Source organism: Triticum urartu, chromosome 1A, assembly GCF_056163025.1.
Source record: "Triticum urartu cultivar PI428250 chromosome 1A, HENAU_Tu73, whole genome shotgun sequence".
Lineage (NCBI taxonomy): Eukaryota > Viridiplantae > Streptophyta > Magnoliopsida > Poales > Poaceae > Triticum > Triticum urartu.
In genome coordinates, this window is record NC_141873.1 from 31,394,223 (window position 1) to 31,413,492 (window position 19,270).

At 42.5% G+C, this 19,270-nt stretch overlaps 3 protein-coding genes across 3 annotated transcripts; 1 reads left to right on the top strand and 2 right to left on the bottom strand.

The window, feature by feature from the left end:
- Nucleotides 1-6,978: 6,978 nt before the first annotated feature.
- On the bottom strand, nt 6,979-7,997 carry LOC125544355 (uncharacterized). The gene has a single exon (XM_048708017.2). It carries the CDS (start codon nt 7,913-7,915, stop codon nt 7,346-7,348), a length of 570 nt encoding a protein of 189 aa, XP_048563974.1. The 5' UTR covers nt 7,916-7,997; the 3' UTR covers nt 6,979-7,345.
- Nucleotides 7,998-12,353: 4,356 nt separating this feature from the next.
- Nucleotides 12,354-16,555, bottom strand: LOC125544363 (uncharacterized). The gene is made up of 5 exons (XM_048708028.2): nt 15,811-16,555; nt 15,248-15,379; nt 14,588-14,750; nt 13,907-13,953; nt 12,354-13,824 (listed from the first exon to the last, which is right to left on the bottom strand). Exons 1-5 carry the CDS (start codon nt 16,482-16,484, stop codon nt 12,660-12,662), a joined length of 2,181 nt encoding a protein of 726 aa, XP_048563985.2. The 5' UTR covers nt 16,485-16,555; the 3' UTR covers nt 12,354-12,659.
- A 126-nt stretch (nt 16,556-16,681) lies between these two features.
- Nucleotides 16,682-18,650, top strand: LOC125544379 (tyrosine sulfotransferase-like protein). The gene is made up of 3 exons (XM_048708048.2): nt 16,682-16,986; nt 17,085-17,142; nt 18,270-18,650. The coding sequence occupies exons 1-3, from the start codon at nt 16,709-16,711 to the stop codon at nt 18,327-18,329; spliced, it is 396 nt and encodes a 131-aa protein (XP_048564005.1). The 5' UTR covers nt 16,682-16,708; the 3' UTR covers nt 18,330-18,650.
- Nucleotides 18,651-19,270: the final 620 nt, after the last annotated feature.

A 19,270-nucleotide genomic window follows, 5' to 3' on the forward strand; every position in this document is an offset into this window, starting at 1 on the left:
CACTTTTGTCCACAGAGGTTCAGTTTCTATTGCGTGAGAGGTTCACTTCATGCCTTTTTGTTTTCTTGAGGTTTGCTCAACTGTACTATGCGTTCCTTTTCGTTTTGAAAAAATAACAAAAAGAATCACGCGCAGTCCTCTATCATGACATTGCAGTGCGCTTTCCCGTCTGATGCAGCACACTAATAGGGTCCACTTAACCCTATGAATCAAGTTAGAAAAGGACAAGAAAAATCATGCTAGAAAAAGACAAGAAAAATCATGCGATGCACTTAGACTTGTGTCTAGGTTCATTTTTCGCTTGATGTGGTTCACTTAACCTCTTCTCTACAGTACACTCTTATTCATAAAAAAATAGAAAGAAAAAGACAACAAAAAACTCATGCGGTTCACTTACGCCCAATGTGGAGTAGAGAAAAAATGTTACCGAAACGATAAAAAAAGTAATGAGGTTCACTTCTCCATACTTTTGCATTTTACTTACGCCCAACGTGAAGTGCGGTCCACTTGCTCGCCTGAGAAAATTTACGTCTTAATAAAAGAAATCATGAAGTTCGCTTGCCCGTTTGATGCAGTGCGGTTTTCAGTTTAAAAGCAGTGCAGTTTTCTTCCTTGTCTTCAAAAATTTACATCCCACAAAATAGAAATCATGCAGTCTGCTAGTCCATCTAATGCAGTGCGGTTTTCACTCTAAAGGCAGTGCGGTTTCTTCCTCGTCTTCAAAAATTGACGTCCCACAAAACAGAAACCATGCAGTTCTCTTACCCGTCTCATGCAGTGCGGCTTTTCATCGGTTGCAGTACGGTTTTCAGTCAGATGAAGTACGCACGTCGATTTGGGTGTCGTGAAAAACAGAATGTCCCCATTTCGGTAATTCGAAATTCCTCTTAAACCGTAAAGAATTAGAGAGAGTGTTCTACATGAAAAAGTTGCGCCTCGTTGATATCTTTCCAAGGGCGTATCGTTTGAATCATTCCGACTAGCGGTTTGTAAAAAATTCACGAAAAACGGCCGCTGCCACTCGTCGTCCGCCGCACGATTTTCAAAATTAACTTAAAACTGTAAGGAATCTCAAAAACAATTCAACATATGAAAGTTGCGCCTCGTCCATAGCTTTTCAACAGTATACTACACGCCTCGTTTCGACAAACGGTTAAAAAACTGGAGCGAAAACAGTACCGAAAATTTGAATTTTTTTGAAAAACAGAATTCTGTGATTTAGTAAATTTGAAATTGCTCTTAAACCATAACGAATTAGAGAAAACAATAGTTATGAAAAAGATGCGCCTCGACGATATCTATCCAACGGTGTATCATTTGCCTCATTCCGACGAGCGGTTTAGAAAAAAACGCGAAAAAATGCTTGCTGCCACTCTTTGTGGGCCGCACCGTTTTCGAAACTGCTCTTAAACCGCGGGGAATCTCGAAAAGTGTTCAACATGGCGAAGTTGCGCCTAATCCGTAGATTTCCAACGGTATATTACACGCCTCGTTCCGATAAACGGTTAAAAAATTAGAGCGAAAATAGTACCGAAAAAACACTACACGCAGTTTTTTCCGACACGAAGTTCACTAGTCTCTGTAATGCAGTGCTCTTGCTAAAGAAAGTGCAGTGCCCTCGTGTTGAGCATGCAGTGCGGAAGTGTTATCAGAATAACTATTCTGATAATATTATCAGAATAGACAGGCTATATATATATTATCTGGCCCGTACCAAGCAGCACATCTTAACCTAATTTTATGTGCTTTCAACAAGTTGTCTGTGCTCAAAATTAACTTCTGCAAGAGCATTTCCGTAAAGTAAATTCTACGTGAGTTTTTTTTTCTTGGTGTAGACTCTTTCCCTGCAAATTCAGAACTTGTCCCTTCAAGTATCCGAGTTTTCCTATCCACTTCAAGAAACTCAGGGATGCTGACGAAAAAGAGACTGGATAGCTTTGAGAAGCGCCTAAGTGTATGTACTTCCTAAGAAAAGCATCTCTTAGTTGGAGACGCTTGGTGTTAATAAATCCCATACTCATCAGCCTTCCTATGTAGTATTGTACATTATATATCTTTTTTCGAGATGCCAAGTGGTACATAAAAAGCTCGATCACTCCTTAATAAATGGCATGCATAAATGATATACTCCTTATTTCAAAATATAAGGTGTATTTTTTTAGTATTACATCTTGTCAAACATACAAAGGTTTGACTTCTGAAGAAATGCATACACCTTATATTTGGAAAGGTGGAGACTATATATAAACTCGCAGATTGGAGCATATTATGTAGGCACCGATATCATGTTGGCTTGAGAAGGCTGCTTTGCGAGTGATTTCCAGGCTCCTCAATACTCAGTATAAAGTACCTAAAAATAAAACTCTGACCGCGATTTCACGACTCAATGGCAAGCCAGGGGATTCCCACTTCTGGGTCGGCTTAAGAAAATGAAATCCACGCCATTCTGAAATGACTCCTTTCATATCCATAGTGAACCCAAATTAATTTGGTTTTGGATTGACTTGGTTGGGATACACTCCACTTTCTAGACAATATTTACACCTTCTCAACCTGGTGAGAAAAAATACACGTAACTATGGCACACGCCATAAGCACTGCTCCCTGAGTAGTTCCATCAAACCTTTGCTCCATTTATACAATCTGGTCACAGGATTGCTCTAGTGCATTTAACCGTGAACAACACCAATGTAATCTTCGTCAAAACGGGGCTTTCTACACGAAATTACTCTGGCATGCCGAGAAAGTTTCCAGAGTTCTATTTCCCATGAACAAGGTTTTTTTTAAGGTACAGGTAGGGCATTAGCCACCATCTTTGCATGGCATCGACGTCACTTAGTCTGTTAGACAGTTCATGCATCATGCAGCTTTGCATTGGTTTGGTAATTGGTAGCATGTGTGATGTGTGAGCCTCTGGACCATATCCAGCTAAATTTCGTGTTTTGACCCTTTTCTAAAAGTTGATCGAGATCTGACCCTACTTTGTAAAAGTTTCGGGATCTGGCGCTTTTGCTACCGTCAAGGTCCATATGGCGGTAGGGTTGCATGCCCTATCGTAATTTTTTTCTAAGTATGAAACACAGTGTGTACTCGCACCTACCGCCGGACACCTTAACCGTAGGGTTGTACAGCCTACCACCAGTCTGTTTGGCGGTAGGGGTGTTTCCTACCATCAGGGTCCCTGACGGTAGGCTGTTACACCCTAACGCCATGGACCTTGGCGGTAGCAAAAGGTTCAGATCCCGAAATGTTTATAAACTAGGGTCAGATCTTGATCAACTTTGAGAAAAGGGTCAAAACACGAAATTTTGCTACCCATATCCATCTCAATCCAAACCTGCAGCTGAGTTGAGCCTGATCTAGCTCCCTTCCACGTTAGCAGCCAGCAGTTTATTAATCACCTGGAGCATGCTTGAACAGCTTCAGTTTTCTGCATACGTATGTACACCACCATTATTAATCATATGTGTAAAGCTGCAAGGAGAGTTGCAATGCAAATTTGCTTCTTGATTAACACTTGTTTAACCTTGAGCAAGGAGGGATACTTATTTGCATGCACACATGAGAAGCACTACGTACTATGGGCTAAACTAAACTAGCTAGGGAAATTCAGGCCTCAAGATTCGATCGCTTTAGTATAGTAAGTAACAGTTCTACGCGCTTCTCCTTGATGATGGAATCACCGAGGCATCAATTCTTGTGTTAGAAATATTAATTAGGGATGCTTTCCATTTGTCAACATTTGTGTGCTCATGACAACCTCATCAAGCATTACATGATTAAGGGAATACCAGCTTTCTTTACTAGTACATGCAACTACCTAGCGACAGGAGAAGGCTAGGATAACTACTACACTTGTAAGGCACCCGGTATCGAATTATTTTTAGGAATCTGTCAAAACCCTCCTTATGGAATATCAATTCTTCATATCCCACAATGTGTCCATTCCTGGCTAACATGGAGAGAAAATGTGGGTTATCTTGCAAAATGAAATAGAATAAAGTCAGAAAGTATTTTTTAAGAGACTATGTCTCCACTATATATGTATATGAAATCAAACAAAAAATTAAGGTTAAAAACCTTAATCCCGTGATACCAGACACATTTAAAAAAATGATCTACTAATATCCACGATAAAGAAACTAGTGAATCATTTATTTCTTTAAACTGGTGTCGTCACTGAATAGCGTCTCCGTAAAATGGTGTAAAGAGATGGCCTAAGGTCAAATATATATCCTCCCATGATATATACTAATCCTACATAACTAATAATTGTAATTAATTCATGAAGCTTTAGCGAATTATCTAACCATTAATATGTTTTGAAATATGTATTAACTCTCATTCACATTATTCAACACAATTTTATTCTTGAGACAAGCAATGCATAAGCCATGCGTCATTGTAGAACTATCCATAGAATGCAAATTGTAGTCATATGTACAGGAATATCTAGGTGTATAATTATGTGAAGAATTCGGCTTGTAACAACAGTTGGCAAGTCAAGATATCCTTGCTACTACAAAAAGCATTTAATATAGAATAATAGCTAATGGGTGCTACATCAAAGTAACTTGTTAAAATAAGGAGAAGAACACCAATGCAAAGTTCTCATCATCAAAAACAGTTTAATATGTATATTCTTTAAGTAATATAGTACCAGCTAGCCAGCCCTGATAGTGTACTAAATTTCCATTTTGATACGCATTTCAAAGTTCAACAAGTTTATCCTAAAACTCAAACTATGGTGCTAGGTCCAACTTGAACCTAAACTATGAAACAATACAGATTACCCTAAACTTTCTAAAACTGTTCCATTCCAACCTAACTTTGTTTGGGTAGTATTTTGGAATTTTGGGGTATCAAATAATGTGAAAACAATTCATAAATTTAACGAATTCGATGAGATCTAGGAATTGCGAGTAGTAGTTTATCTAAAAAATATGACCTTTTATGTCATGTGCAGAAACGACGAGAGATATAGGTTCCTCTTATTTTATGTAGAATATGACTTTTAATTTTTTTTGAATGATTTTTCACATGCTCCCAATTCCTAGATTTGCCTTGTTTCATGTTTTTAATTCATTTTCTTGGAAATCCTAATGTGTAGCTTCGTCCAAAAATAGTCCTAAAATCCAAAGATATTTAGGACATACAGAATTAATGATAAATATGGAAAGCTGGAAGCCCGAACAACTAACATGATTATTTGTTTTCCATACAAATTCACGAGATAATAAGTTTTTCTTGATTTTTTTAGATGGCACAATATCCATATATTTTTTATCAAGTTCTGCAAATGATCATGTCATAACATTTCTTTAACATACAGAACCTGTCACCCTTTTTAGAAGACCACAAATACAAGCAACTCTTCAAAATGGGGTCCAAGTGTTCCTGTTAAATTGTTTTAGTATCATAGGGTTTATTTTAGATAGTGTTATAGTTCACGAATATGGACCACACGATAGTTTATGGTTCATAGTGGAAACTATTCAGATCTTTTTGGTAATCATGAACACCATACTAAAAGAGGCAACTAATAAACCACAAGCTTCATATTTACTTTACTCCAATTATATACTTACATTGAGCCACTTGACCAAAGGATTTTTTCAATACCCAGAAAATCTGCGGTAAGTAGCTCTAGCGAGCAACCAAAGCCACCAAATTAATGAAGCACAAAATTAATCACCCCAAAGAAACTATTTATGTTCCATGGCATGCCCTCAATTCGGCACGCATCTACCGCCCTTTCATGTCCTTTTAATTATTTCTCATGAAATTCCTAACGTGCACAATCTTTCCAAACTATTTCCAAAGAAATTTATGACATTGAGAATTAATACTAAAATTGAAACCATGGGGAGAAACAACCAACTAGTATGATCATTTGTGTCCCATGCAAATAAACGTGATAAATGAACTTCCCTTAATTAATTTCTTCACATGACTTAAATAGTTATATTTTAGGTTGGATTTCTGTAGCTTATCATGCCATAGAGTTTCCTAAATATGTGAATTATTTTACCCTTTTTTGGAAGGCCAAAAATACAAGGCACTCTTCATAACCATGTTTTAGTTCATTTTAATCAGCTTTTGAATTTTCAGGGTTTTACTGTGGATAGTTTCAGAGCTCGTGGTTCAATTTGAAGTGTTGGACCACATGAAAATTTATGTTTCAAAGTGGGCATTTATAAGAAAATAGTTTGGTAATATTGAGCACATACTAAGAGAGTCAAGACAACATTGAGCTACTTGGCCAAAGAATATTTTTTTGTCAATATTAACCGGACAAATAATAACCGAAAAACCTGAGGTAAATAGCTCTGGTGAGCCTCCAAAACTACCAAATTAAGCACAAAATTAATTATCTCAAAGAGATGATTTATGTGCTATGGCATGCCTCCCATTAGGCACCCATCTAGTGCTACAAAATATGGATTTATCCTTCATGAAAAAAGATTAAAACAATTTACTACCAAAGTACACAAAATCAACATGAAAAAATCAACTAACTAAAAGAGATCCTAAAAGTGGAAAGTAATTTAGGGCATAGAGAATTAATTCTAAAAAGGAAAACATGAAAAATCAACCAACTAATATGATCATTTGTGTTCCATGTAAACACACAACTAAACACAATAGGTAATTGAAAATTTCTTGATTGCTTCACATGACATAAATAGTTATATTTTTGGACGAATTTGTGCTGACTGTCAAGTCAGAGTGTTTCCTGAATATATGGAACCTTTCGCCTTTTTTGAAATGCCTCAAATGCAAGACACTCTTCAATACTAGGTCTGAGTTCATGTTAAATGGTTTTAGAGTTTTCTGGGTTTAATGTGGTGGACAGTTGCATAGGTCACGGTCCAATTTGGAACGCACGATAATTTATGGTTCAAAGCGGACAATTTAAAAATATCAAAAAAAGGTAATAATGAACACCTACTAAAAGAGGGAAGATGACATGGGGCATGAATTGATAAATCACGAGATCCATATATACTTTACTACAATTGGATAATTACATGTTGAGCCACTTGACCAAAGGTTTTTTTGTCAATAATAACCGGGCAAATAATAACCGGAAAACCTGAGGGAAATAGCTCTGGTGAGCCTCCAAGCCACCAAATTAAGCACAAAATTAATCATCTCAAAGAAATGATTTATGTGCCATGGCATGCCTTTCACTGGGCACTCGTCTACTGCTACAAAATATGGATTTATCCATGCATGAAAAAGGAATAGAAAAGGGGTAAAAAAGAAGTTACTGCCAAAGTACACACAGGAAAATATTGTACTATCCGGCAAAAACCCGGCAACGGAGTGGGAGATGGGGTAGCTAGACGCAGTCCACCGCCATGGTGCCGGTATCCAGGAACTGGTGGAACGTGTACCCGCCGGCAGCTGCGTCGTGGCCGCACTCGTCGTCGCTCTCGCTGCTGGTGCCATACTCATCGCAAGGTGGATGGTTCAAGTCGAGCCACAGCCCACGCTTCATGCCGACAACGGCGTCGTCGCTGCTGTCGCCGTGCTTCTTGATCGCTGCTGTCGGCGGCGTAATAGCCATGACGCCACCACCTCCGCCTACGGCCATGGCACGGTGGCGCCGCATGTGGCCACCGAGCGCCTGTCCGATGGCGAACTCCAGCCCGCAGACGGAGCATCCGTGCAACTTGGGCTTGAGGTTGCCCCCGTCGTCCAGCCGTGGCTTCTTGTGGCTGGCCCGGTGCCCACCCAGCGCCTGGAACGACGGGAACACGCGGTCGCACGTCTTGCACACGAACACCCGCTCCGGGGCGCGGTCACCGCGCACCGCCATCGGCATCGGCATGGGCATCGCCTGCTCCCGCGACACGAGCAGCAGCATGCGCGCCATCTCCTTCTCCTCAAAAGCATACCTCTTTGTCATTGCTCTGGACCCAATTGATCAATCTCTGAAACTCTAAAGATGATGATGATGAAGATGAAGAAGCTGATGAAGAAGAAGTGCATCAAGCCGCAGCTGTATTTATAGGCCATTTGCACCATAAAACAAATAAGCCAGTAGTAGCTAGGCAGTAGTGACACTTAATCTAGTATATGTTTCTCCAGTTAAAGAAATGCACAACTTGGCCCTAGAGATAGATGAAGAGGGAAGCAACGGCGTCGAGTATCTCCTCGAAGCCGCTGCTCACCTCAGATGCAATGCAAGTGGTTCGAAATCAAGCCACTCTAGAGCCTCATGCAACGCGTCGTGAGCTCAGTGCATCCCTTGGATTAACAGAAAATATATGTAGCATGATGATGCACATACCTGTGCACGGCCGCTTCAGTAGTTCAGTTCAGATCAACCAAAGGCGCTTATTCAGGTTTGACCTGTGCACATGACTCATGAGGGCCTTAATATATTCTCAAGGTCAACTGTTTCCTCCTCTAGTGTCCTGTCTTGTTTTGGAGAGACTGAAAATTTCAATAGCAGAATCTTTGAAATGTGGCAGGATAGCATATCAACAAGTGCACTTCATATCAGAAAGGAAAAAAAGGATCAGTTGAGAACTGAGATGAGATTATGACATGCTACTTTGTGTCAAAACTTTTTATTCCTTTTTTTGTAGATTATGACGACACGGTACTTTGTGTCAACGAAGATCCCATTTTCCTTTTCCTGGGATAAATTGTGGTCCACTGAATCCTGCAGAGTTTACTTCTGTCAGTCCCATCAGTTTTGGTCGTGACTACCTAGGCTGATTGGTATGGCAACCTAGAATTGCAATTAAATTAGTATCACACCGAAGATCGCTGAAGATCGCCTGCTTAATGATGCTCTTATCAAACGTCTCATGCCTGCTCCAAATGGCACATGAAACAGTATCTCTAGATCTCTTCTAATTTTCCTTATTTTTTCGTTAGGGGCATCTAATACCTTTTGCACTTGCAATGCTGGTACAGTATCATAGATGGCTCTTCCAGTCAAAAGTAGCCAGGCTAAACTACCATCAAGTAGTGGCATCTGAGACTGGACATTAAACAAATCCAACTCTTCATGTTAAAATTAGCGGTTATCACCGATGATTGGTTCTCGGGGTTGCTTCCGTCCACACCGCACTAGCTGATTGGACTGAACTGATCAATGATTGCTGCTTGATGTCAGCAATAAAGTAGCTTGGCTTAGTTGTGCATCCTCTACTTTCTAGTTTTCTAATTGCAACTTGTGTTAAATAGTGTCTTCTGTTGCTACTTCAGGACTTGAGAGTTTGTGGCGTCTCGGTTTGTTCCACACAGTGGAAGTGTTTGATGGGCATCAAATGGAATCTTGCCCCTGTTCACATTTCAGAGATAAGAAATGAAATTACTAAATGAAGATTCTATGTCATGGATCTCATCAGACTCTTGGTTATGTGATGTTTAAACCCTTTTTGAGAGTAATTAGTACTTAAGACTAAATTAAGAGTCTAGGAAATCCATCATGTACCTGCTTCTCAGTACTTGAGATTCTCCAAATAAGTAGTGGCACTGCTAGTAGTACACAGATGACAACGCACATTTTTTCGAATCCGTTCGCTGCGTCTCATAATGCTGGATGCAATGCAAAAGAATTCGCAAAGGCCAGTAGGCAAGATGGTCCTTTGTGCACCCTCAAGTAACATGATCCTTCGGTGCCGACGGTACGCTCAAGCCAGTATTATAAAAGGAGCAATTATTCTCTGCTCGCCAACTGTCCAGTTGATATAGAAGATTCAGATAACTTGCTGAGCACACATTTGCCTGAGGAACAGAAATGGCCAATTTGCAGTTTGCTGAGCACACATCTAGATGCTGCCGATGATTGGCGTTTCGAGGCTGGAGTTCTATTCGCCCCAGCAACTTACGCTCATTGGTTTAGTAATAATAATCACCCTGACAGCACATAACATGTTAACATAAGTTACTTCTTTGTCCCTCTCAAGTCAGAATCTGAACTTGGAGCTTGCGCTGCATCTGCCGTTCCCCGCATAATTGAGCAAAGATACAAGTTTGCTTCCCTCTCAGCATAAACAACAAGAACAAGCCCCGCTATTTGCCGCATAAAATGCTCAAAAGTAGAAGTTTGCTTCTTGGTTTGCCTCAAGATTCAGCAACATCTGAGATTCTCAAACCCCTGTATCATCATGTCAAACCTACGCAGATTGCTAACTGGCACACGGCTTTGGTGCCCAATGCTCAGAATTGCTTGTGTTGACTTGCTTCCTATGCTAGTTATACTTATCTGATGTCTTGGTACCAAAGAATCAAAGCAAATGTTTGGTACCTTTGTGGTAATTGTTTTCTCACTTTGTCTAGCATGCCGGGCACAACATACATCACTAAAATATAAATTGAAGAAGCAATGTCAGCCATCATTTCTGAAGGAAAAAAAACTAGAAAGGCCGGTAAGAGCGATCGAGGCGTCGAGCGGTTCCAGTTTTCTGCATCTACTTTCTGAGTAAGCAATGTGCTGACCACCGATGCATAAGAATCTTCAAGGGAAGGGGCACTACTTTAGATGCTGCTGACTGATTCCAAAGGTTAGCTAGTACACAATATGATATTAGGCGTGCGTCACCGCTTGAGATTGCAGTTTGGGGTCGCGAAGGGGCAGAATATTCCTTGATGATTCAGGGGGCAGAATTAGCACCACTAATTGCAACCCCTTGCTACATAAGAGCCAGCATCCTAATTTTATGAAGAAATGAGAGAAGAGGAATCGGGACAGCTATACTTCTCATTGATTTTCTCCAAATCTTGAAAACTTGAATTGGACTGGCAAATCAGAAAACAATGACCTGCTATAGGCTAGGCAGTAGTGCCCTGTTTAGAACCCTAAGATACTGTTTTGTTGATTCAGTTAGCTTGCCACGTTCTATCCACTTCAATTATGTGGTGCAGCTCTAATCTGCACCAACTACAATTAGAAAAAAAAACAAGGTGGGGTTCAAAAGCAACTATGAATTGTATAGTTGGAGCTAGTAGTGCTGTGATGCAACTAAGCATCAGTGCAATTGTTTTTATCCGTTGAAAGAGAAATATCTGATTAGCACAGCACACGGGATAACAAAGATGCGTGACTTTTTTAGTAGAATCAGTCGTAAGCAAGGATTCCAAAACCGGATACCAGAAAATACCGGTTAAATATGGGCAGTAACTAGTTTTTCTTTTACGGACAGTTCCATCCAGCAATCAAATTTAAACTCAAATATATGGATTTTTTTTTTGCCGTACTGCTCAGAATTCAATTCCAAATATCTTTTTTGGGGTGTGTTTGTTGCAACTGGTGCATCTGATCTCGGTTTCCCTATCAAGTAGTGTTCGGGATTTCCAAAATAAATTCAAGTCATACACACATCCAGTGCTAACAAGGAAAACATGCCACATTCATTGCCCGATTTGGATTAGCTATTCACACGAGGTTTGCCTTTTTGTTTTGTTTCTCGAGCTATATTTGGAGTTGAGATTTGGAATCTTGTAACACAGTAGAAATATTCCTTTTCTACATCCACAAAATTTTAAGAATTTTTGAACAATTCTAAATAGGGCAACCAAGGTCGGGTGCACCACGGGGCGCCCGATGCACCAAATATGATCCTTATAAGGAAAGGATGATGATCCTTTCTTTCGATAGGATTAGGATCCATCTCACCTCATTGCAACATAGTGGGGTTATGTGCGCCATTTGCGAGGCGCCAAAATCCTCATAGGTTAACCGAAACCACCTACCAAAGAAATAATGGAAAGTGATATTTTTTTTCTTTGTTCTGCCAATGGATAAAGAAGGCAATTGAAAGTTGACAAACACAAATCATCGTCATGAACAACCCGTTGCTCTCATGAGTGACAAACTGGGTGAAGAAAAACTTGCTTTTTGAGAAAGAGTTAAGTCATTGTCAGAGAAAAGAGCAGCAGCGGGTTGCTGCGTTCGGGGCTGGAACTCACACTGTTAGAACCTCCCTGCCTGGGAGAAGGAGAGAGAGCACTTTGCTTCTGCCTGGATTTTCTAGGGTTCTTGTCGCCATCTCCACGTAGGTCGCCACCGGTGTGATGCAGACGGCACTGCATGTTGGAGTATCAGGCATAGTTAGTGCAATGCACCTAGATATCCATACATGTCATCACACACATACAAAAGCAAGTGGTCAGTAGTGATTGATTCAGTCAGCATCCAGTAGTAGTAAGCACATTTATGTTGACATCCTAATGCTTTGTAAGATCTCACGGTCTTATATTTTTTGTTTGGTTTCTCCATTTGAGTTGACAAGCCAATACTATCTCTAGTAATTTTTTCAGATGTATCTTCAAAACCGAATGCTAGTTAGCACAGGAACGAAATAATGGTTAGAACAACATATTTCAGATACTGCAATTTGTTCCTGGTATTAATAAGCTGTAATAGCAAATACAGTGCACATAGATTGAGTACTGGACTGCCTAATTCATCACGCAGCCAAACTTTTCCACGCATAAAAGAATATGACGCAGTCAAAATTTGATAAGGGTAAATGGAAGATACAACATGTGTCTACTGACATACAAGATTGCTCTGTAAAATGTCTCGTGATCATCCTATTGAGGAATCATTTCCTCTCCTTTAGAGGAGAAAATTCTTGGTGCGGCTCGAACGAAGGGGCACTACCAATCAAAAAGTAACTGGTCCACCGTGATCATTTGGCCTTGTTGGGGCATTCTGATGAGAGATGACCAGCTATGCCGCATTCATAGCACGTCCGTCTCTTCTTTTTCTTTGGAGGCGCCGAGCTTGTGTCGTCACTAGGTTTATTTTCACCAGAAACAGCTGAAGGTTCCATACTTGAGCCACCAACAGGTTTAACTGCTTCCTCGGGATTAATCTCAGTGGCCTTTTTGTTGGGGCAAGCTGACGAGAGATGACCGGAGACGCCACATTCATAGCATGTCCGTCTCTTCTTCGACGCTGTCGAGGCAGATTCAGTATTGGCCTTATTTTCATCAGCTATGACTTCAGGAGCACTTTTATTTGGGCAAGCAGATGATAGATGACCAGGAATGCCACATTCATAGCATGTCCGTCTCTTCTTCGACGCTGTTGTGGCAGATTCGGTATTGGCCTTAGTTTCATCAGCTATGACTTCAGGAGCACTTTTATTTGGGCAAGCAGATGATAGATGACCAGGAATGCCACATTCATAGCATGTCCGTCTCTTCTTCGATGATGTTGTGGCTGAGTCAATATTGGCCTTAGTTTCATCAGCTATGACTTCAGAAGCCTTTTTGTTGGGGCAAGCTGACGATATATGGCCAGGAACGCCACATTCATAACACGTGCGTCTCTTCTTCGACAATGCTTCAGCTGAATCAGTATTATCCTTATTTTCACTGGATATGACTTCAGAAACCTTCTTATTAGGGCAAGCAAAAGAGAGATGGCCAGGAGTGCCACATTCATAACATGTACGGATGTTGTTCTTTGATGAGTCTGAAGTTGCTTTGTCATCTGGTTTCTGGTTTTCTTTCTTTGGAACAGCACATCTGATTCTGGCTGGTCTCCCCTTAATCACGTTCTGGTCAAGCTTCAGACCAATAGCAAGAGATGTGCTATCAGAAAAATCAACATGTGCAAAGCCTTTGAATTCACCTGTCTCCTTGTCTGTTCCAAAACGGATGGATGAGATCTTGCAATCAGAAAAGAACTTCCTCAGATCATCCTCTGTTACGTCCCAAGCTAGGTTTCCAACATATGTCCTATTGTATCCCTCTATCATCTTTGGGGCAAAATCTTCCTTCTCATGGTTAGATTTGACCTTTTCGCGGTTAGCCTTGTAAGGCTGGACTTTCAAAAGGAATCCTCCCCTGTGATTGTTTAACAAAAATGACGTCACTTATGAATCACAACTGAAACAAACAAGGGGTAACATTAAGGAGATGTGCTTACATATCTGCACCATCAAGGGCCAATGCCCTTTTTGCGGCGGCATCAGTCTGCACAAGAAAACTCTGTCAGGTTTCAACTTCCAAACAACTCTAAAAGCATGCTGCTGATGAGTCATGTGAATTACTCTACTCGTGATAACAGATTAAGAGCATCTTGTGGTGGTACAAGCTGACTCCGATGGACTAAAATGAAACTAAAAAAATGTAGATAAGAGCACTGTTCAAAAGTTGTACCACAAGATTCAAGCTACAGGCAGATCCTCCAAACGACGACAATGACTGAAACACACTGCTGATAAGTCATGTGCTCTACCAAGCAGATTAAGAGCATCTTATGTTGGTATCGAGCCAACTCCAATTTATTACAAAAAATTAAATGGTCGATGAGAGTTCTGCTCAAACATTGTAGTAACATAAGACGGAAGGGTACACCACCGCTTACCACCAAAAGACCTTAAAGATGAATGCACTAGAGGTTTGGAAATAAAACCAACAATTTCTACACAAGTCAGACTGCCATACATACACAGTTAATTGAATCAAAACGCCAATGTCATCAAACCTTAAACATTCAGTACACTAAGAAGATGTCTTAGATTGTTCAATATACTTGTAAATTGAACATGCCTGCATGAACATGAACACAACACTAGAACAAAGGGTACTACGTTTCGAAGCTGACCTTGAATGTGAGAATGGCAATACCCCTGAACTTCCCGGTGTCAGGAAAAGTCATGCAGTCCAGTGCAGTGATACTGCCACATCCTTCAAAGAAACTTCTAATGTCATCCTCAGATGAATAGTACGGGATGCCACCAACATACACCTTCTTTATACTTTGCTCACTGAAACAAGGAAGCAAATTATTAAACAGCTGCCAACATCCTATAAGAACCTTATCTCCACCCTGTGTACTGCACTCCTTAACAAATCAATAAACATACGACCAGAAAGCAATAAAATTGCCATATCATTTCACAAAGAAACTTCCAGACCAAACAGTTTTTTCGTGGAAGAACAAAGCTCACAACAAAGTCTGATGAGCAAACAATTTCTGATGTACTGTACAGTTACAGCACTATTTGAGTCAACATACATCACTATTTGAGTCAACAGCAAAGCTAGACAGTCCAAGTCCGAGCAACTTCTAACTATGCAATAAGTCCCATCCTGCTATGCTATTCTTAGTCACTAACTCACTGTGTTATTTTAATCCCTCTAATTATTTGCAGAAACAGTGTCTTGTCTTACATGCCTCTGTTATGTGATATCGTCTGTCCTCATACCTATCTAATGAGAAAGAAGGTACTCAAGAACTCTGCCCTTTACAGTTTTAACTCACCTATCTTGCGACACAATTGGATTGTCAGATACACCTGCCTGGCCAGGCTCTTCTGACTTGATTTTCTTCACCTCTTCTGACTTAATTTCCTTCGCCTCTCCTTCCATCTTTGTGGCGTCTAGATTGTGTTCACTGAAACAAGTACAAAAAACATTACATAACAAATGTTAATGCAAGGACCAGACAGGTAAACACCACCGTCTTACACCTCATCGAGATTCAGCATGCCAAAAACAACCCTAGAAAGCAATTAAAGTGCCACTTCACAAAATGAAGTGTTATCTTCCAGCATGGAAGGCAAGCAAAAGGTGTTTTTCTCAGATCAAACCCAAACTAGATAACCAGATAGTTGCTTACGTACTACAGCTCTTCCAACATGATGAAGTTACCAAACTAGATGGATGAAGGCATTTACAATGTTATGACTACTTCTGAATGATAAAACTAAGCAATGGCATCTTAACATCAAGAGTTCAACACAGTTCCTATCTACATGGCATGAACCTAACAGCAAAAGAGGTACTCGAGCACAAATGCACCAATTTGTCGAAGCGCCAACTCACCTATCATCTGACACAGCTGCATCAGCGCCGGCCACCTCCACGTCCTGCTTCTCCGCCTCATCATCAGACTTCTTGTTAGCCGCGGCCTCCGCCTCCATCAGCCTCCTGACCCTCCTCTTCTCCTTCTTCTCCTTCCTCCTCTCCTCCCTCCGCCGCATCACCTCCGCCCTCTGCGCCAGGGCGGCCTCGTCCACCACCGCCGGCTCCTCAAGGTCGTCACCACCATCCACTTCCAGGCCCTGCTTCCCCGGCTCTCCGTCAGACTTCTTGCTCGCCGCCGCCTCGGCCTCCGCCAACTTCCTGGCCCGCATCTTCTCCTTCTTCTTCTTCCTCTTCTCCTTCTCCTCCTTCCTCCTCTCCTTCCTCCGCCGCTCCAGCTCCGCCTTCGACGCAGGGTCCGCCTCGTCCACGGCCGGCTCCTCCAGGCCCTCCGCCTTCTCCTCCGGGCCCTCCGCCTCCACCGCCGGAGCGGGTGATTTCTCCGGAGACGCCTTGTTGTTCTTGGCGCTCTTGGTCCGGGGAGGGCGGGGCCCTGGGCGCTTGGGCCGGGGCCGCTTGGAGGCCACCAGCCGCACCTTTATCTTCTTCGCCTCCGCGGCAGCCTCCCCCTCGGCGCCCCCGCCGGGGAGGAGCGCGTGGAGCTTCTGCTTCAGCTTCTTGCGCGCGAGCACCATGGCGGCGGCGGCGGCGGACTGGAGAGAAAGACAGAGAGAGGGGAGAGGAAGAGAGGACGGGACGAGACGGCGAGGTTTATAGTGGGCCGGGCTGATGTGGGCCTTACATTGATCGAACGTGCGGTTCGGCCCATCAAGGGACGACCCGGCCCGGCCCGACGGGGGATCGATCTCTGCTCTTCTCTTACCCTAGGCCGCCGCCGCAACCCTAGCGAGAGAGCGCGATGGCCGGGGGCAAGATGGCGGCGGCGACGGCGGCGAAGTGGGCGGAGGGGTACCCGTGGAAGGAGAAGCTGGCCAAGTACAAGGGGGAGCTGAGCAAGGGGGTGTGGGGGTACTGGGAGCTCGGGGCGTGGAAGCCGCTGGGGATCAGCGGCCGGCAGCGCGCGCGGCTCCGCAAGGAGGTGCTCCTCGCCGGCGAGGACTGGACCTACGACCCGCCCCGCGGCGAGATGCGCACCAAGCGCAAGGGCCACAAGGTCGACCGCATCGCCGCCGAGAAGTAATGAGCCTCCCCCATTTCCCTCCACCCCTCCCAATCTGCGCCATTTCTCTTCTCGATGCCTGGTTAACTTGGTTTGGTTTGGTTTGTTTCCGCAGGCGTGCCAACACCGTTGAGCTGATGAAGAAGATGCCCCAGATGCTCCTCGACTACAAGGTTCGCCTCCTCGCCTCGCCCTTCTGTGCTTCATGTTGTCTCAGTTTGCCATCCGGTGTGCCTGCGCATTGCAATTGTGTAGCAATCCTTGCCGTGTATAATCAATGCCGTGCTGAGCAATCCTTGTATAGTTGTATGTAACCATGTGTTTCCTGGCTGGTATCAGTAGCTTGAGTGTGCTGTTTCAATCATCAGGGTTTATTTGCTCGACGCAAGTCACATTATCAGTGTTTTAGTTATCACTGCTTAATCTGTTGTAAGCATAGCCATAACTGGAGTCATGCGCACTGCAGACTTTGCTTACATATAAGCCACGAGACATTAAGGCCCTGTTCGGCAACCCTCCGCTCCTTCAGCGCGGAGCGGAGCGCACGGGGTGGCCCTTGAGCGACTCTGAAAATTTGAACTGGATGCTGCTCCGCTCCAGAGCGGAGTTGGAGCGGGGAGAGAGTCCCAACAGGCTCTAAGTACAAGGGATTTCAAGCCAACTAGTGTTATGATCTTTCTCGGCACTTGCTCGTGGATCTTCCTTGAAAATTTACACTTAAGCCCCATTTCTCCCAAATGCAGCAGCATGAGATACTTAGGCTGCAGCTGGGCTTTCAGTTGCTGGCATACCATTCAAATCAGCTTGATTCATCATTGGAGGCTTAGCTAAACTTCTAAAGAGTTTGCTCCCTGGTCTTATGAGTTCACAAGTGTTTGCACTATACATTTTGTGCAACAATGTGTAAAGCCCAGTAAGCGCTTGCCTGCAAGATGAGACAACCTATTCTGGTCAGCTGCTAGAATGGCTATGGAGCACTGGAATTAAATATCTGTGCTGGTAATTAAATTTCTTGATAATTGCTAGTTATAGTTCATCTTATCATTGAACATGGATCAATTATTAAGGGCTCGATTTGGGAGAAATATATTTTCTTGTGAAAACTATGCTGCCAGTTTAGTTGAGTTCTTACTGAAGACAGCATACCTTGTACTTTAAGGCTACATGTTGTGCACTTGTGATCATTGTGTTCACCATGGCAATGATTAATGTGATTGCGTACAACTTCTCTGTGCCTTGAAAGGAAGCATCTAACTGGTTCTTCTTTTGTCTGTGTTTGCACAAATTGTTATTTCTGCAGAAACGCAGATGGGATAAAAAGATGAAAGAGGAGGAGGCGGCAGCAGCAAAGGCTACTTAGGGACTGGCCTGCTGGTGATTCTACCGTTTGTTGTGGCAATCGGGAAGGAACTCTTAATATAAACATATTCTGCGCACAATGAAACTAGTCTCCCTTTTTTGTTTGATGAGGCCAAGCTGTTGATTAAGTATGCTGCTCTTCCTGAATAAGGTCGAAGGGAGTATAATGTAGGAATTTCATAGGCTTATTGGCTTTTGCAGTCTTTTTCGCCTTGCTGCTTTCCAACTCTAGTGCCACCTGCCACACTTTGTAATGCATTTTTTTATAACATCGGTCATATAATCAGGATTCTAGCCTGGTCCCAACCTGCATTGAACCCAACTTGTTTGCTGAAACAGATCAAAATTATGAGTGTGTGTTAGTTATTCTCATGTATCATTGGCACTGCAGGGTTTCTTTTTGTGTGGCAGAAAGGGTCATTCAAGTAAATATATGCCATAGTATAATATGAGAACTGGATTATAGACACCATATAGAATTTTTCCTTTTTTCTTTTGAGATCTGGGAGGAAATGTGCCAGTATATCTAGGCACCATAGAATAGAGTGATGTATAGGGCATATTTAAAACTATTATTGCACACAAGAATGACTCCTCGGTTCTTTATGTTGCTGCACTGGGAGTTGTTGCAGCTGCTAATAATAGACATAGCCTGGGTATGTGTCATATACACACACATTTGGGTTGTGTGGCAGGAAAATCATCAGGCGTCCACAGTGGTCGCACCCGGTTGCATGCATCAAGTCATGAGCCAGGAGGCCCCTCTCAGCTAGGCCCGCTTGAGATTTAACACCCACAATTGCGTTGCATTGCATCTAGTGCTCAAGATTCTATCGCACCATGTTTGATTGCATGCATCATATTGTGTGTGGTCATCTTTTCTCAAGAGTGGTGAGCTTACCAACAAATAACAGCACAACACTTCGATCAAATAGCAAGGCG